The sequence below is a fragment of the Desarmillaria tabescens genome (genome assembly GCF_030435595.1).
Source record: "Desarmillaria tabescens strain CCBAS 213 chromosome Unknown EV420scaffold_8, whole genome shotgun sequence".
In the NCBI taxonomy this organism is placed as follows: Eukaryota; Fungi; Basidiomycota; class Agaricomycetes; order Agaricales; family Physalacriaceae; genus Desarmillaria; species Desarmillaria tabescens.
The window spans coordinates 979279-994806 of record NW_026848307.1 but is presented as its reverse complement, the minus strand read 5'-3'; the positions used below and the strand labels follow the sequence as shown (position 1 = coordinate 994806).

General features: G+C 48.9%; 2 protein-coding genes across 2 annotated transcripts; one reads left to right on the top strand and one right to left on the bottom strand.

Annotated features, from left to right (window-relative positions):
* Nucleotides 1-4085: 4085 nt before the first annotated feature.
* EV420DRAFT_1639258 (uncharacterized protein) lies at nucleotides 4086-6086 on the bottom strand (the record flags this gene model as incomplete). The annotated part of the gene is made up of 9 exons (XM_060476950.1): nucleotides 4086-4281; nucleotides 4330-4475; nucleotides 4523-4547; nucleotides 4611-4651; nucleotides 4703-4841; nucleotides 4890-5089; nucleotides 5140-5293; nucleotides 5341-5463; nucleotides 5521-6086. 9 exons carry the CDS (start codon nucleotides 6084-6086, stop codon nucleotides 4086-4088), a joined length of 1590 nt encoding a protein of 529 aa, XP_060334625.1.
* Nucleotides 6087-6433: 347 nt separating this feature from the next.
* On the top strand, nucleotides 6434-7264 carry EV420DRAFT_1639257 (uncharacterized protein; the record flags this gene model as incomplete). Its single annotated transcript, XM_060476949.1, has 2 exons — nucleotides 6434-6646; nucleotides 6704-7264. 2 exons carry the CDS (start codon nucleotides 6434-6436, stop codon nucleotides 7262-7264), a joined length of 774 nt encoding a protein of 257 aa, XP_060334624.1.
* Nucleotides 7265-15528: the final 8264 nt, after the last annotated feature.

The following is a 15528-nucleotide window of genomic DNA, read 5'->3' as shown; positions in this document are numbered from 1 at the left end:
CACAAGTATGCATGTCAGTGCCAATTCTCAATGAATTTAAAACCAGGAGTTGGCCAGACTGATGGAGAGGGAATTGAACATACTTGGGATGATATTAATCTGTGTGCTTCTTCCATTGTTGGAATTATTGCAGTGGGAGGCTTGCAGTAGGAATAATACCTAATTGTTAGCTACTAGAGCTCCTAATGAGCTCTTTATATACTACGAAAAATATCTAGAATATTCTACCTAAAGTACTAAATATATCCAAGTATTGTGACAAATGAGTAAGCCGAAGCTTCGGGAATCTTCTAGTACAAGCTTGAAGTTGTAAATCCCAACATCCATAAAGGAGATAGGGCCAGGAGCAGGACACAATACTATAGATGACCAGTTCAGCAGTCATAACTGGAGGAAAACTGTATGGTTAGGTGAGTGAAGTTTGCATTTGGTTTGGAGGCATGGTGCTTATGATTATGTTTTCCTAGGCATGCTTTTGCATGAGAGATTGGCAGTCACTATCAGGCAGGCTGCTCATCAAGCAGAGATGTATACTCTATTCATGGAGGCTTTACCATCAGACTATAACTATATGCAGGAGTGGTTAAAACAGGTGGTAGCATGGAAACAAAATTCAGAGGTGCAGAATCCTTATTTTTGGGAGGTCAAACATATGTTTGGCACCAACTTGGCTATAGTTGAAGTTTACAATTTGTTTCAAATGTCTTGGAGGCAGTTGTAAAACTGTGGCTGAAGGAAAAGGATCATCAGGCAGCAGCAAAGGGAGCTGTGGCTCTACACACATGTGGACCAGGTGCAGCAGTAGGCATAGGCCTGCTGATTGAAGAATCACAGTGAGTGTGCTTGTTACTGTCTGGCTGCAGGTAACTGATTTAGTCTGTGATAAGATGACAGCTGTTACAGGATTATAAGGATACTGCTGAGGATCCATTATCAGTTTCTGACTATCAAAATTTACAACACCATCAGACAACACTGAGAAGACAATTAGTGCAGTTCAGGGAGATGCAGGCTGCATACATGCCTTGCATTGTGCCGTTGATCAAGGAGGCACCCATATGTGTCAAGGATTTATTGGATATTGAACATGAACAGCTGTGGATGCTGTCTGCATTGACACTGCTGCAATGGTCAGAGGGATGCAAGGCAGGTGTGGATTCAATAGAGAAGCAGTTACAGGAGGCTCAGTGCCTCAATGCACTCAATACAATAAGAGAAATCACATGATCTCAGTGGGCTTTGTGGGCATATCATGATGCCAACATGTGTGGTCAGGTTCATATGACCAGTGCAGTGAGTTTTATGGAACGTCTGCAGCATCAATTGGACATGGCCATGGTGAAGTACAATGCTGCTCATGCTGTATTGCTGAAACTATGGGGAATGGGTGATTGGGAGAAGACATTGAAAGTGCTTAGAACAGCTGATGTGACAAATATGAAGGGGGTGGTTTTCAGCATTGACAACAACAAGGAGTCTGAACAACATTGAAAGAAAAGGAAGACACTGCCACAGCAAGTCATGGGCACAGCTGAAGATTATCGAACAGTTTCATGGATATCACTGCTGTGATGTACCAGTCTTTTGGTCCAAAATTCTGTGCAAAAAAACCAGTACAGTTTTTATACAAGTCTTTAGTCTAAGATTTTTTGGTCTCGAATGCATTAACAAAAAGAGCTAATTTTTGTATCAGTCTTTTTATGAATCTTTTAAAATGGTTTTATACTCCCAAAGACCTATATAAATACATCTAGGCTTTGTCTTAATCTTTTGGTTGGTTTTTCGCTGCAAAAAGACACCAGATCTTTCGGACTAGTTTTTGGTTAGATCTTAGATTTGATCTTTGGTAAGGAAACACATGTGAAAAAACCCTGATCTTATGACAGGTCTTTGGACTGGTCTTTGGATCAGTTTTTGGATGCAGTCTTTCGGTTCCAACATGTGGACCAAAAAACAAAGGAAAGACCACCAATTTTTGGTTTGGTCTTTCTGTCCAAAAGACCAGGTGAGTCACAAAGTGATGCACCTTCAAGTCACTCAGTGACATGCCCTCGAGTCACAGGTGAGGCGCTCTTGATTCCAGACACTCTCCCCGCCTCCCAGTCACTGTTGATCACTTTGTGACTCACCTGGTCTTTTGGACAGAAAGACCAAACCAAAAATGGGTGGTCTTTCCTTTGTTTTTTGGTCCACATGTTGGAACCGAAAGACCACATCCAAAAACTGATCCAAAGACCAGTCCAAAGACCTGTCATAAGATCAGGGTTTTTTCACACGTGTTTCCTTACCAAAGATCAAATCTAAGATCTAACCAAAGATCAGTCTGAAAGATCTGGTGTCTTTTTGCAGCGAAAAACCAACCAAAAGATTGAGACAAAGCCTAGATGTATTTATATAGGTCTTTGGGAGTATAAAACCATTTTAAAAGATTTATAAAAAGACTGATACAAAAATTAGCTCTTTTTGTTAATGCATTTGGGGTCAAAAAATCTTAGACTAAAGACTTGTATAAAAACTGTACTGGTTTTTTTGCACAGAATTTTGGACCAAAAGACCGGTACATCACAGCAGTGTATGGATCATGGAAGGCACATTCAATAAGGCAGACAAGAAGGAGATGAAAGGTAGTATGTTGTTTTTTGGTGACTGCCACAGATGTATATGCTGATATGTCAGTTTCTCAGTTCATGTTGAATGATTGAAGAGCTGGGCACATGTAGAATATGGGCACAAACAGGTGGCTACAGTGAAGGCTGAGATAGATTGATCACTGATATCTCTGGAATACCATGCAAAACAATGGGAGTCCCTATGCATTGAATGCAGGAGTCTCGGTGGATCAGACCAATTAGCAGAAGGCAGAGACTTACCATGCATTGGGAGATTCTTTCAAGTTAATGTGGAGTCAGCCTTGGGTGGAAAGCAGACGACTGGCATGGAATGTGGATGAGGCTGCAGCATTAGAGGAAGAGGATGAAACAGCAGCTGATACTGCCATTGATGATGCTGATGCTGTAGCTAATTTGTGAATATAGAACTCCCTTTTTAGAGCTGTATTTGGATAATCTGTAAATTGTATCATTTTTGAACAGTGTGCAAAAGTTGGTAGGACAATTAACCATGGAAACTCATGGTTATTACCTTGAGTGAACTCAAAAGGATCAGGTTTGAGTGGGTTATTGGTCCATTTATGATCATGGATATTATCCATGCTATTGTCCTACAGTAGTACAGATATAATCATGTGGTTAGGGCTAGAGATGCAGCCACCTGTGTGAAGTAGTACCCTTAATGAACAAGTACTAGAAAGTGTTGGCTGTAAGCCAGAAAGGGTCTCAATGTATGAGAAGAAATAGAATCTGGTATAACTGGGAATACCAGCAAGCCATGTAAGAAGTGGCAGCAATTAACTAGTAAATGCTGTGGGTGATGTTGACAGAATTAGAGAAAATGCCATCAAAGAGAAATACCATTGACAAGATAACAAATACCATGATGGCAATAGACAAAGACTGCACCACAGAAAAAGCGCATCATATACTAACACATATATACCAGGAATACTCTTCGGAAAGGCAAATAATCAAGGGATACCATTATAAACGCAGCCAACGATGACTTAGGTTATACAGCTATCCCACATAACTGCGATTTTTTATAACCATTATATATGCCGCAATATTATCACTTATAAACCCAATGAACAACAGCATAGCCTTATAGCCTGACCTGCAGGGGACTTGAGGTAATATCCATTGATCAATGTTCAAGCAGTTTACAAATGTATTGCGACAGATGGTCTTCTCTTATGAACACTTGCCAAGAAGAGGTTCTTCAGTACTCTCAATTCAATCATGGTCATAGACAGGCCAAGCAAATACATTATGAACTACAGTGAGACAATATTCAGTACAGTAATGTGAAGCAATACAAAGAGCAATACAGGTACAATGAGCAAGCGATTGAATGCAGTCAAAACGGGGCTTGAGGATATGCAGCAAAATAAACTTTAAGATGTCAATCAGAAATAGACTACAGCAATGAGTGAAAAAAACGTACAAGTCTAAGTGCCTTAGCATCAGTGTCTAGTTGGTTTCCATGGCATTATCATCATCGTATTCAAGGGTAGCATCTTCAATGGCAGCAGCAGTGGCAGCATTGACCCAGGCTTTAGCACGAGCCTCTCGACGAGCAGCCATCCTCACAACTGTGCTCTCGGGAGGGTGGATGTCCTCTGATTTGTCCGTGTCTGTACATCCGTTAGGGTCCCCAAACACTTGCCTAGATAATGTAAACTTGCGAACAACAAAGAGAGCATGCAGTACATACTCATTCCACCAAGTGAGAGTCTCGAGCGCCCACTCATCATCAGGGTGACTCTCAAACAAATCGACGATACTATTGTAGAAAACAGGAAGGTCGAATGCACCGTCTTGTTCAGTCCATCCATCCTTGGAAGATAAGGCATAGTGGCCCTATGTCAATTCATCAGTGCTGGTTGGTGGTAGGAAAATGAACTCACTTGACAGGCCACATAGGCAATTTGCCTACCCGTGACTGTGGATAGGCCATTGATCTTGGAAATACTGCCTCACTTGGGGCCATCTCACTTTGTTGGGTCGCCGTTGCTGCAAAAGATGTGTAGATATACCTGTGGTGGAAGGTTGGCAGTCAGACAAGATAACAGAAGAAAATGACATACATGCAAAAGGAGGAATCCTCTCATCAGCCTCTTTTCCTCATCCTCCGGGTCGTACAGAGCCTGGTCATACAGAAAAGAGGGCCATTCAGAGGCGGTAACTTTGACCTTTCCATTTGCTAGGTCGTAAAGAAAACGGTCACTGTATTCAATCAAGTAAGCATTTGTCTGAACAGAATAAGAAACATACCTTTTGTTAAATTTCTCGAGATAGATTTGGGGACAGAGAAGGTGCCCTGTATCTATATGGTTAAAGCCTTGTCCTGTCTTATGCGCTGGTTTTGGAAGTGTGAGAGCGTTGTTGACCAGGTCTTCGAGGCAGAGTGTCAGAATGTTGTACTGAACCTTGTTGGTGTCGGTGCCCCGAGATTCCTTTATGCCAAGATGAAACTAGGGGAGAGACAGAAGTAATATTCAATGAAAAAGCCCATAGGACTTACCTCTTTGATCATTGCGGTCATTCCAATCTCAGTCTTAGGAAAGCATCCTAGGGCCTCCCAGATCGTCATGCCATGCTCTAAGATTTCAGTGAGAATACTGAATGACTTCTCGTTCGGAGTAGTGTACGGAAGGTCCTTAATATCTATTTTCAGTCTAAGACTTTGTCAGTGATGATTAGCGGAGAAGAAACAAGTACACACACGATAGCCTTATTGGAGTGCTTGGCACCTGCCCACATAATATCGTCTACTGGAGTGAATAGTGATATGGTGCGAGGAATAAGCTTGCCAATTGTGTGACACATATTGAGGACCCAATTCTGTCTGAGAGGCAAAGAATTAGTGTGATATATGCACATATATCCTGTAAAATGCATGTACCTCTTGGAGTATCCATGGCGATACCTCTTCTTCCTAGGGCCCACTTGGTTCTTCTTGCGGCACTTCTGTCCAACTTTGTTGCCATCCTCATCATCATTACCACCCTCTCCTTCATTCTCACTCTTGCTCTCATCTCCAACATCATCCTCACTCCCGAATCCTAGCTCATTCGCACTCTCGTCACCCTCCTCGAAGTCTTGACCTTCATTCTCAGATACTTCTTGTGCATGATCCTCCAGGTCTTCAGGTTCGATAGCGTCAGATGTCTGAGGCATTGGAAACCATCGTCCGAGTGATTTGTTGGTATCCTTAGGTGCCAATACTCGTTGAAGAGGTACTGCCGCTCCCTGCTGGGCTTGTGGTTTTGGCACTGCATGGACTGGTCCCTTGCTTTGAGCTGATTTCGCCTGCGCTGTCTTGCTCGATGGCTTGATGTCCTTGGTTGATGACTTGACAACATTGCTCGATGGTTTGGTGGCCTTGTTCAATGGTTTGTCAGCCTTGCTGGAGGGCTTGATAGCCTTGCTGGAGGGCTTGGAGCGGGAGGAGGCAGGAACCACAGGCATAGCAGCAATGGGGGAAAGGAAGAAAGATTATTGAATGTGACTTTGTGATGCATCAGTCGCATCAGTCACAGCTGTCACAGTGACCGGCCAGTAGTCACAGCATGACTCTCCCGCTTGCACCTTGTGCACTCATCGTTGTTACTGTTGACGTGCACTGTAGCACGTTTTCGTGGGGCAGCACTTTATAGCAGGTATGTTTTAGCTTAAAACTACTATTCCCGTAAAATGTGGCTCACCATACTGCATTGCAGGTCATGCAGCCTTGGCGACACCCTCTTTTCTGGGTTCTCCTGATCTTTGCCATCAACATCATGGTATCCTACGTGTGCAATTCATGTGGAAAGTCAATGGCCAATAAAGCACACATCATCAATGGACACAAGTCAAGATGTACGAGGCATGCATCAAGAAACCGGAGTATTGCAGCGAGGCTGGGAGAGATTGGGGTAGTGAAGAAATGGTCGACTAGCAGTGGACAAGGGCTTCAGGGCTTGGCTCTACGGTCAAAGAAGGGTAAAAAACCGAGCTCATCAACCCGAGGAGACGATATTCCTATGACTGTGAGCATTGTTCTACCCTTTTTTCTTGTTAGATATTAATTTTCCGTGTTCTTACAGAGTAATACAGCTGTAATAGATGACGACATCGAAATAGAAGACCATGACATGCATCCACCACTGCCTGAACCAGAAGAAGAACCTGCGCAACCCGAATACTTGGAACGAGGCCAGCGAAACCGCATGATTCCCTGTCATTTTCAAGATTACCTTCCTGCAGCTTGTATTGCTCTCTTACAACAGTATGCTGCACTCAGACCACCAGCCCCTCCTCTACCAGCTGCTCCAGCAGTGATAGCTACTCACTCTCAGTCAACCTCTCATGCTTCTACACCCGAATCGCTGCCAGGCATTGAAACAGAACCAAACCTGTTTGGCCTCTATTGGCAATACAAGACTCTGCCTTCGTTTGACCCTGACGATGCTACAACCATCACAAATCTCTGTGACGCACCTACATTTGCCATACCTCCAGATACCCTACAGCAGCAATCGCCACTCAGTGTATATGGTGTGCACAGTCTAGAGCCAAATGCAGCTAATCTCTCCACCGAAACAGAAGCCCTAGACTCTGGACCATGGTTTGCGCCGTTCATGAATCCCACCATTGTTAGCCACTAACTCTATCGACTTAGATCGTACTAGGGTCGCTACTCGCACTTCGGTAGACGACGCTCTAGCAAGTCAAAGGTGATGAAAGTCGATGGGACAGATAGTCACAAAGGACGGAGTTCGATGTTAGGTAGATTAAACCTTAGCCGAAGCTGAGGTTTAGACCAGCTGAGGCTCTACTTAAATACAAATGGGTGTGCTAATAATAGTACTGTGAGAAACAGTCCGTGATGATCATTCTTGTGTAATCATGCTGAGTAAGAAAAAGAAAAAGAAAATGAATAATCCATAACATTACCCCCTCCCTAAGACTCGTTTGTCCTGAATGAGTTGTTTGAGTTCTCTCCGTCACTTGAGGTTGATTGTCGTGACTGTGAGTAGAAGGACCAGGTATCGGAGTCTGTGTCCTCATCCTCATCGGAGTCTGTGTCCCAATTTTCCCGTATACGCTCGAGGTTTTGGAGATTAACTTCTTCTTCCTCATCAGGGCAGTCGTCGGGAAGGTCAATGTTGTCAATAATTTCGGAAGGGGGATAAGAGTCTTGTTGGGCGTCGGAATGTTTCGGGTTCGTACAGTCAGATGAGTATACCGTTTGGATGTCGGTGACACATGGGGTGTCAGGATCATGGTATTCGACCGGCAAGTTACGAGGTATTTTGTCGTCGAATCCGATTGTTTTCCCCTTTTCGTTTACTGTCCACACGACTTTTCGAATTCGTGCTTCATAGTCGTTGACGAGCTCTTCGGCATTGGCCATGTCGGAACGCTTGACCCACGAATTCTCCTCTATTGGGTATCCTCTCCATTTCACCAAGTACTCGGTGATGGTACGACGGGTTCGCCCGCGGCCGACGGCGCGGTCTCTCTCCCCTACTATCTCCTCAATTTCGTACTCCTCCTCATCATCAATGAGCTCGGGAGGCAGTCGTTCAGGACATGGCTGGTCGGGAAACTCAGGGATGTGATATGGAGTGAGTAGGGACTCATTGAATCGATTGTGGATCCGCCATTTTGCGGGAAGTTTCAGCTCGTAGGCTGAAGCCCCCTTTTTGGCAACGATAGCAAATGGTCCTACTCGTCTATCCCCTAGTTTCTTCGTCGGGCAAGGGAGGTTGAGATGGGTAGAGTCTAGCCATACCCTGTCGCCGACTTGGTACTCCAAAGCCTTTCCTTTATGCTTGTCATATGCTTTCTTCATCGACAAAGCCGCTTGTTCTAGCGATTCCTTTGCTTTCTCCTGCACCTCCTGGATTCCTTCGACCAATTTGGACGCCGCTGGTACCATGTTTGGGTGTTGAGCAGTTTTAATAACTTGCCCGTCGCGCCCGAAGACAACTTTGTATGGAGAAAAGCCCGTAGCGGAATGCTTACGGTTGTTGTGGGTGAACGCGGCGAGTGGTAGCCATTCGCTCCAATCGTCTTGTTGGTAGCTGACGAACATTTTGAGATACTTTTCGATCTCCTGGTTGACCCTTTCTGTCTGTCCATCGGTCTGAGGGTGGTAAGCCGTCGAGGGATTCCCGGTCACCTGGAGGAGGGCGTAGAACTCTTTCATGAATTTCAATACAAAGACGGCACCCCTATCTGAGATGACTTTTTCTGGCATCACGCCGTATGGTACGTAGATGTAATCTCGCAGGATCTTGGCGAAGCCTAGGGATGAGAGTTCCTCAGTGCATGCAAGGGGTATGATGGTCTTTGAGAACCTGTCGACCAGGACAAGTATGGAGTCATTCCCTCTCGAGTCCAGAAGCTTGGTAATCATATTGACCAAGATGTGCGTCCATGGTCGGTCCGGGATTTCATTCGGGTGAAGGGGGGCCTTCCTGGGACGACGATCCGCCTTGGTCCTTTGGCAAACTTCACATCCTTTTACGTAGGCCTCCACTTCTGAACGCATCCGAGGCCACCAGTAGTCCCGTAAAATGAGTTCTTTCGTCTTCTCGATCCCTGGGTGTCCTGCCGTTACATGATCGTGGCGTAGGGCAATGATTTCGCCTCGTAGCTGCTTGTCTCGGGGTATATAAATACGCCCATCGTACCATAATAGATCCTGGACTCGGGAGATCCCCTTTTCGTGATTAAGGGAATCGGAGATGCCTCGGTCCCACTTACAGGGGTCATGAGTGGCCAGCTTGATCTTTTCGTGTAGCTCCTCCACGGTGGGCATGATAAGGGCTCTAAAGTGAGCAGGCTTCAGGACGATCACGTCTCTGTTGTCGTCCTTCCCCTGATCGTGATCCGCTCATCGGGACAATAAGTCAGCCTTGCGATTCTGGGCCCCAGGCTTATGGTGCAACGTGAACTGGTATTCGGCCAGCTCCGTCACCCACCGGGCTTGTTGTCGATTGAGCTTCTGGGGCTTTCGGAAATATTGAAGGTTGGAGTGATCAGTCCAGATTTCAAAATCCTCTCGTGCACCCATGAGGTATTGTCGCCATTCCTCTAACGCAATCATGATAGTGAGGAGCTCCTTGTCATAGATCTCATAATTGCGTTCCGTAACCGATAGTGCCTTGGAGAGAAAGGCCACCGGCCTCCACTTCTGCTCCTGCCATTGGGATAGTACCACACCAATTGCTCCCTCACTAGAGTCGGCCTCTACTCGGAACTTTCTGTCATCGAGCGGGATGGCTAGAACCACATCCTCACGGAATAATTCCTTGATCCTCTTGAATGCCTGTTGCTGAGCTTCTCCCCATTTCCACTCCACTTTTCCCGTAAGGGCCGTAAGGGGCCTGACGTGCTTGCTGTAATCATGGATAAATCGTCGGTAAAAATTGCAAAAGCCTAAGAAGGACTGTAGCTCTTGTTTCTTTGTTGGAACAGGCCAGTCCAACAGGCCGGCAATCTTGACGGGGTCCATGCGAATTCTTCCTTCGCTGATGAGTACGCCCAAGTACTCCGTTTCTTCTACTTCAAATTCGCATTTCTCCGCTTTGAGAAATAGCTTGTGCTCACGGAGAATCCGGAGTACCTCTCGTATGATGCGATAAGGATGTCGTCAAGGTAGACGGACACCTCCCCAGCGGTGATAAGATTCTTGAAAATGTCGTTCATCATCCACTGGAAGGTGGCCGGCGAGTTCGTGAGCCCAAAGAACATCACTAGGGGTTCATAGAGACCGCGATTGGTTCAAAAAGCAGCCTTCCACTCATCCCCTTGCTTTATTCGGACATTGTTATATCCCCACCGTATGTCCAACTTGGTGAAATACTTGGCCTTTTTCAGCCAGTCCATGAGTTCCCCGATAAGTGGCAACGGGTACCGATTTTTGATGGTCATCTCATTGAGTTTTCGATAGTCCTGGACCGGACGGAGCTTGCCGTCTTTCTTTTTGACGAAGAAAAACGGAGAGGCCATTGGGGACTTGGAGGCCTGAATGCACCCAGTGGACAAGTTCTCATCCAAAAACTTGTCCAGCTCCTCCTGCTCAGTGGGATTGAGAGGGTAGACTTTGCAGTCTAGATTGGCATTGGCATTGGGGATTAACTCGATGGCATGGTCCCACGGTTTCCGTGGGGGTAACTCATCAAAGTTCTCCTTAGCGAATACGTCCTCGAAGTCCCTGTACTCGGTGGGTACTATCTCTTCAAAGGACTTCGTTCCCTTACGAGCGTTGGCCTGGGCAGCTAACTCATTGGCTTTAGTACCCATTGCTCGTACATGGAACGCTTCTTCAAAATCGACCACTAAAATCGTGTCCCCTTCCTCATACTCATCCCATCAGGACGAGGGGTCCGTATCAGGGAGGTAGAAGGGTATCTTTCGGCACGTGCAGCGGGCCAAGGTGACCGCCCCAGTGTCCCAGTCGATCAGCGGGTTATGCCTCTGTAACCAATCGTGTCCGAGGAACAGGGGGGTGGAGCCCAGATCTACTACGGCTAGTTCGATCCGCTCCACGTGGTCCCCGATGCGTAGCCATACCTCAGCATACTCGGTGATGTCCCCACCTTTGTTTCGGGTGCCATCAGCGTTATAAACCGGGATGGGCCGGGCCGCCTTTTTGAGGTTGAGGGCGTGTTTCTGAGCCCAGGCACGGTCTATGGAACTGCCGGTGGCTCCACTGTCCACTAGCGCCTTCACCGCATGCACCTCTCGGGTGTCTAGGGTTTCCAATTGTACGGTAATTGATACATTGCGTCCTTTTCTCCCTCGTATGTACATGGGTGGCTTCGTGAGATCCTCCATCCACTCCCACTTACTTCTGGCTTCTGCGGCCGTCTCGGGCTGCTCTCGGAGTGCCTCCCATAGCTCTACCGTTACTTCTTCCTTGCGTCGAGGGTGCACCCATCGGTTAAGGGTGGCGAAGGCGGCCGACTCGTTAGTAGCGAGTCGCAGGGCCCTTCGGGTCCATCGCAGCCCGAAAGGCTCGTAGTACGCGTCTGGAATGGGCTTCTGTTCCTCGACTCGTGGGGTAACGTTAGGGGTCACAGGAGACTTCCCTCGTGGCAGGCAGACGGGAATGTCGGACCGTAGATGGGCTTCCTCATCCTCGACTTCTTCCACCGAAACGTGGGATTTCGTACTCATGAGTGGCATTTGGTCACCGGGCCGGTCGATAGGGCCCCTCGGCGGCACTTGGTCACCTTCCGATGAGTTGGTGGAGGAGGGCTCGCTGCCCTGTGTTCGGCCCTGGCCAAGGGCGTTTGCGCGCGGCGTTGTAACCTCCACGGTGATTCCGTACTTAACCTCATTCCTAACACCGGCGGTACTCTTGGAAACTCGAGGCAGACGCACACATATTGGCTCGTCAAGGGGGTCGGCATCGTTTGCGGATGAGTCCACTACTAAATGTAGGTGGTCCCCTTGAGTCCTGGCCTCAGCTGCTTTTCTGCCACTGATGAGAGGAACAACCTGGCCTACATATGGACAGGAAGGCCCTGTCGTCAGAGTCGTCGGCCGATTCTCCCTGCCGGGGCGACGACTACCACGTCTGGCATCCATCTTGTCCTGACCTGAGGCGCTCGCTGGGTACTCCAGAGCTTTCCCCGTTCGGTCAGGCGGGGGTGTCAGAGGTGGACCGGCCCCTAGGGGTTCATTGCCCATCGCTGACTGCGTAGGGCGGCGGGAATCCCCTCCTACACCATCAGCGTTTTGCGATTCTTCATCCTTAGTTTCTTCCACAGGTAACGCGGCAAAAATATTGGTATATTGTTCAAATGGAGTACCTACATACGTAGTATAAGTCCGACTAGAATTACATGAGTGCGCACCCTTAGAAACTAAGTCCTTTGCCGACGCCGTCGAATCGCTTACTTCGACACCGGCTCGTCTTTTGACGACTTCTCCTCCTTGACCTCCTCAATCTTCGTTTCCTTCCCGTTCTCTTCTTTCTCGGCTTCCTCGAGTAATTGACGCAGGCGTTGGACGTTGGGCTTTTTGCGAGGTGGGAGTTTGATGGGGAGCCACTTCGACTTGTTGTCGGGGCATTTATGCTTCGGGCTCCACCCGGTGTTCCCACACTTGAAGCACCGCTTGTCGGATCGAAGCTTGTCGATCTCCATCGGCTGACCCGCGCCACCATATGTGGTTCCAGTGGCGTCCTTCTTATCGCCACTAGATCCACTTCCCTTCGATTGGTTTTGATTGCCTCGACCGGAACCGCCTTGGTTCGGGGAGGTCTTACTGGCAAGGCCTTGGGCCACGTCGTATCGATAGTTGGCGTCGATCCTTAGGACTCGTGCCTTCCACTGTGCGTAGGTCGTGGGGCGCTCGTTGTTCCCATGCATAACCGTCTTGCGCACTGTTGGCCTGATGGCCGCTTCCACTGCCTCAAACATCTGCTTCTCATCTCCGAATTCTCCGCACTTGTGGGCTAATCGTTCGAACTTGGTGAAGAACTCGACTGTGGATTTGAACTCCGACTGTCGAACCTTCTTCCATTCCGCCTTCCAGATCGCGACCTCTGCTACTTCTCGGAATTCCTGCGTGAGATCGCGGGAGAATTCCTCCCAGGTGGGGAAACTCCAGTGTCCTTGATCGTCCCAGTAGCGATAGTATTGGTCACCCCACCACTGCTTGGCCTTCTCCCGTAGATACCCTTGCGCGAAGGTGATGCGGTAAGGGTTTTGGCCCTGGTCGTTCATCGTGAAGTGCAACGGGAAGACTTGGAAGTACATTTCACAGTGATGGAGGAATCGATTGATGTCCTCAGATTCCCCTGTGAAGTACTCGGGCTGCGTGATCAACTTGGGCTTCACGTCATTCCACGGGTTGTTATCTTTTCTGGCTGCTAGCATCCATGGAGGTATAGGGTCCGGGGGTGAAGGTGCTCTAGGTGGGACTGGTGGATTTGGCGGTCGTGGGAGCGATCGCAGACGATAGTTCTCTCCGGGCGGCGGATAATCGCCCTGGATACGCTGGTCGATGCGGGGGCTGACTCGGCGGTTGTGGTGGGACCATGGACTGCTTTCCCTTGTCCGAGGGTCCTGCACCGGGGTTATCCATGTCGTCGTCATTGGGCCCCGTGCCAGCCCAGAACTGCTCAGTTTTGAGCGGGTTGGGCATCGGTTGGGGTCGACGGTAAGGCGCGCAGCCCGGCTGGTTAGCGTTTGGGAACACCAGGTTCCAAACCACGGCGGCCTTGTGCCACGTCTCCACTTCCAGGATGTTCTTCATGAGGTAGACGTCCCCCATGGATTTTGCATATAGATAGTCCTCCCCTGCCTCGGAGAGGAGCCACTGCGAGTCTTTCTCCATATCCTCCATCATTATCTTGTATAATCTGTGCCATGGTAGGATATTAAATATTGTTGGGACCGGAGCCGCGGGGTCGACCAGAACCGTTCGGACCACCCTCATCACCTCGGTTTCGAGGGAACTGTTTGGCGGCCGACTCAGCATCTGCGGCCTCCTTCCTCTCTCGGGCGATTCGGTCGATCTCCTTGTTCCTTCTCCACCTCCCGATGTCGGAGTCGGGGTCGCTAATTTCGGCCTGGTAGGCGTTCCAGGCTCTTCTTCTGGCCTCAAGATTGGTACCCGCTCTTTGAGCGGCTCCTGAATATCAGACGGCGGCGGCGCGGATTCGGTTTTCCACCTCGGCGTCGGTGGCGTCAGGCTCGAGGGGTAAGTCCCACCAGCCATCGGGTCCGAGGAGGGTGTCCTCTTTGGCACGTCGAATGCGTGCGTCATGCGCTCTACCTCGCTCCATTCGGGCCTCGATCTCTGGGGCGAGCCAGGCATTTCGAGAGAGTCCGAGGGACTCGACGTACGTGTGATAGAGGAGGGGCCATGGATGCTGAGAGGCCGGTACCGGATCGGTGAAGGCTCTCGACGCGACAGATGGCTCCCAGTTGGAGACTCCAGCAAGTCGCTCGGAAGCGGTAACTGTTCCAAGTTCCTCGGCGTCATAATCTGGGAACTCGCTCCAAAGCTCCCCACTCGTCGGCTCAGGCAAGGAGACGGTGGAAGGGAGCGCCGGTATCTCCTACTCTCACCTCGCCAGACGGCATCCGTCCACTTATTTCCTGACCTTCCGCTGTAGTTGTCTCCGGTATAGGTCGCATTTTCCTCCTCGTTCGGGTAGAGGTCATCGAGTTGGGTTCTCTCCCACTCTGTGAGGTCATCCCCTTCGAACTCGGTGTCAGGGCTTTCTTCGCCCTCGTCCAGAGGCCTGGTGCCTTGTCCTCCGACTCGGTTGGGACTTGACTCGCCTTCGACTGGAGACTGATCGAAGAGGCCTGGTATGGGCGAGTCTCCTCTGTTGAGGAGTACGCCCCGGGTATCGGTGATGTCGACTGAGTCAGCTGACTCGTCGGTAACGCTTCTGTAGGAGTCGGTGCTCGACTCTGAGGATCGCGAGCTGGGTCGCGACGATGTGTAGAGGGATCCTCCAGGTTCCCTGGAGGCGTTGGACTCGACATCTCCTATCGTCTGCTGAGATGCCACGGGAATGTGAATTATTGGCGGGGGATACGCCGGGGTGCTGGGAACATAGTGGAATGGAAGTTGTGCGCGTACTTGTCTCTGTTGAAGACAGCGGCGAAGTCGGTACAAAATAATGGACAAGAAAAAGAGTATAAAAGTCGCGAAGACGGCGAGAATGGAGTCAGACCAGGGCATCCGTGAGTGGATCTATCCTTGGCGTAAGTCGACGATTGACCATGCAAGCTGATAGACAGCGAGTATGGTAAGGACAATAAGAAGGGCGATAATCAGACTGAGGTCGGTCTCGTAGTTGGAGCCGTTCATCAAAAGGATTTCGCAATTTTCGGAGGTGCTCGTCAATATCAACAATAGGATTGTCAATATGGAGGCGAGCTGGAGGGCG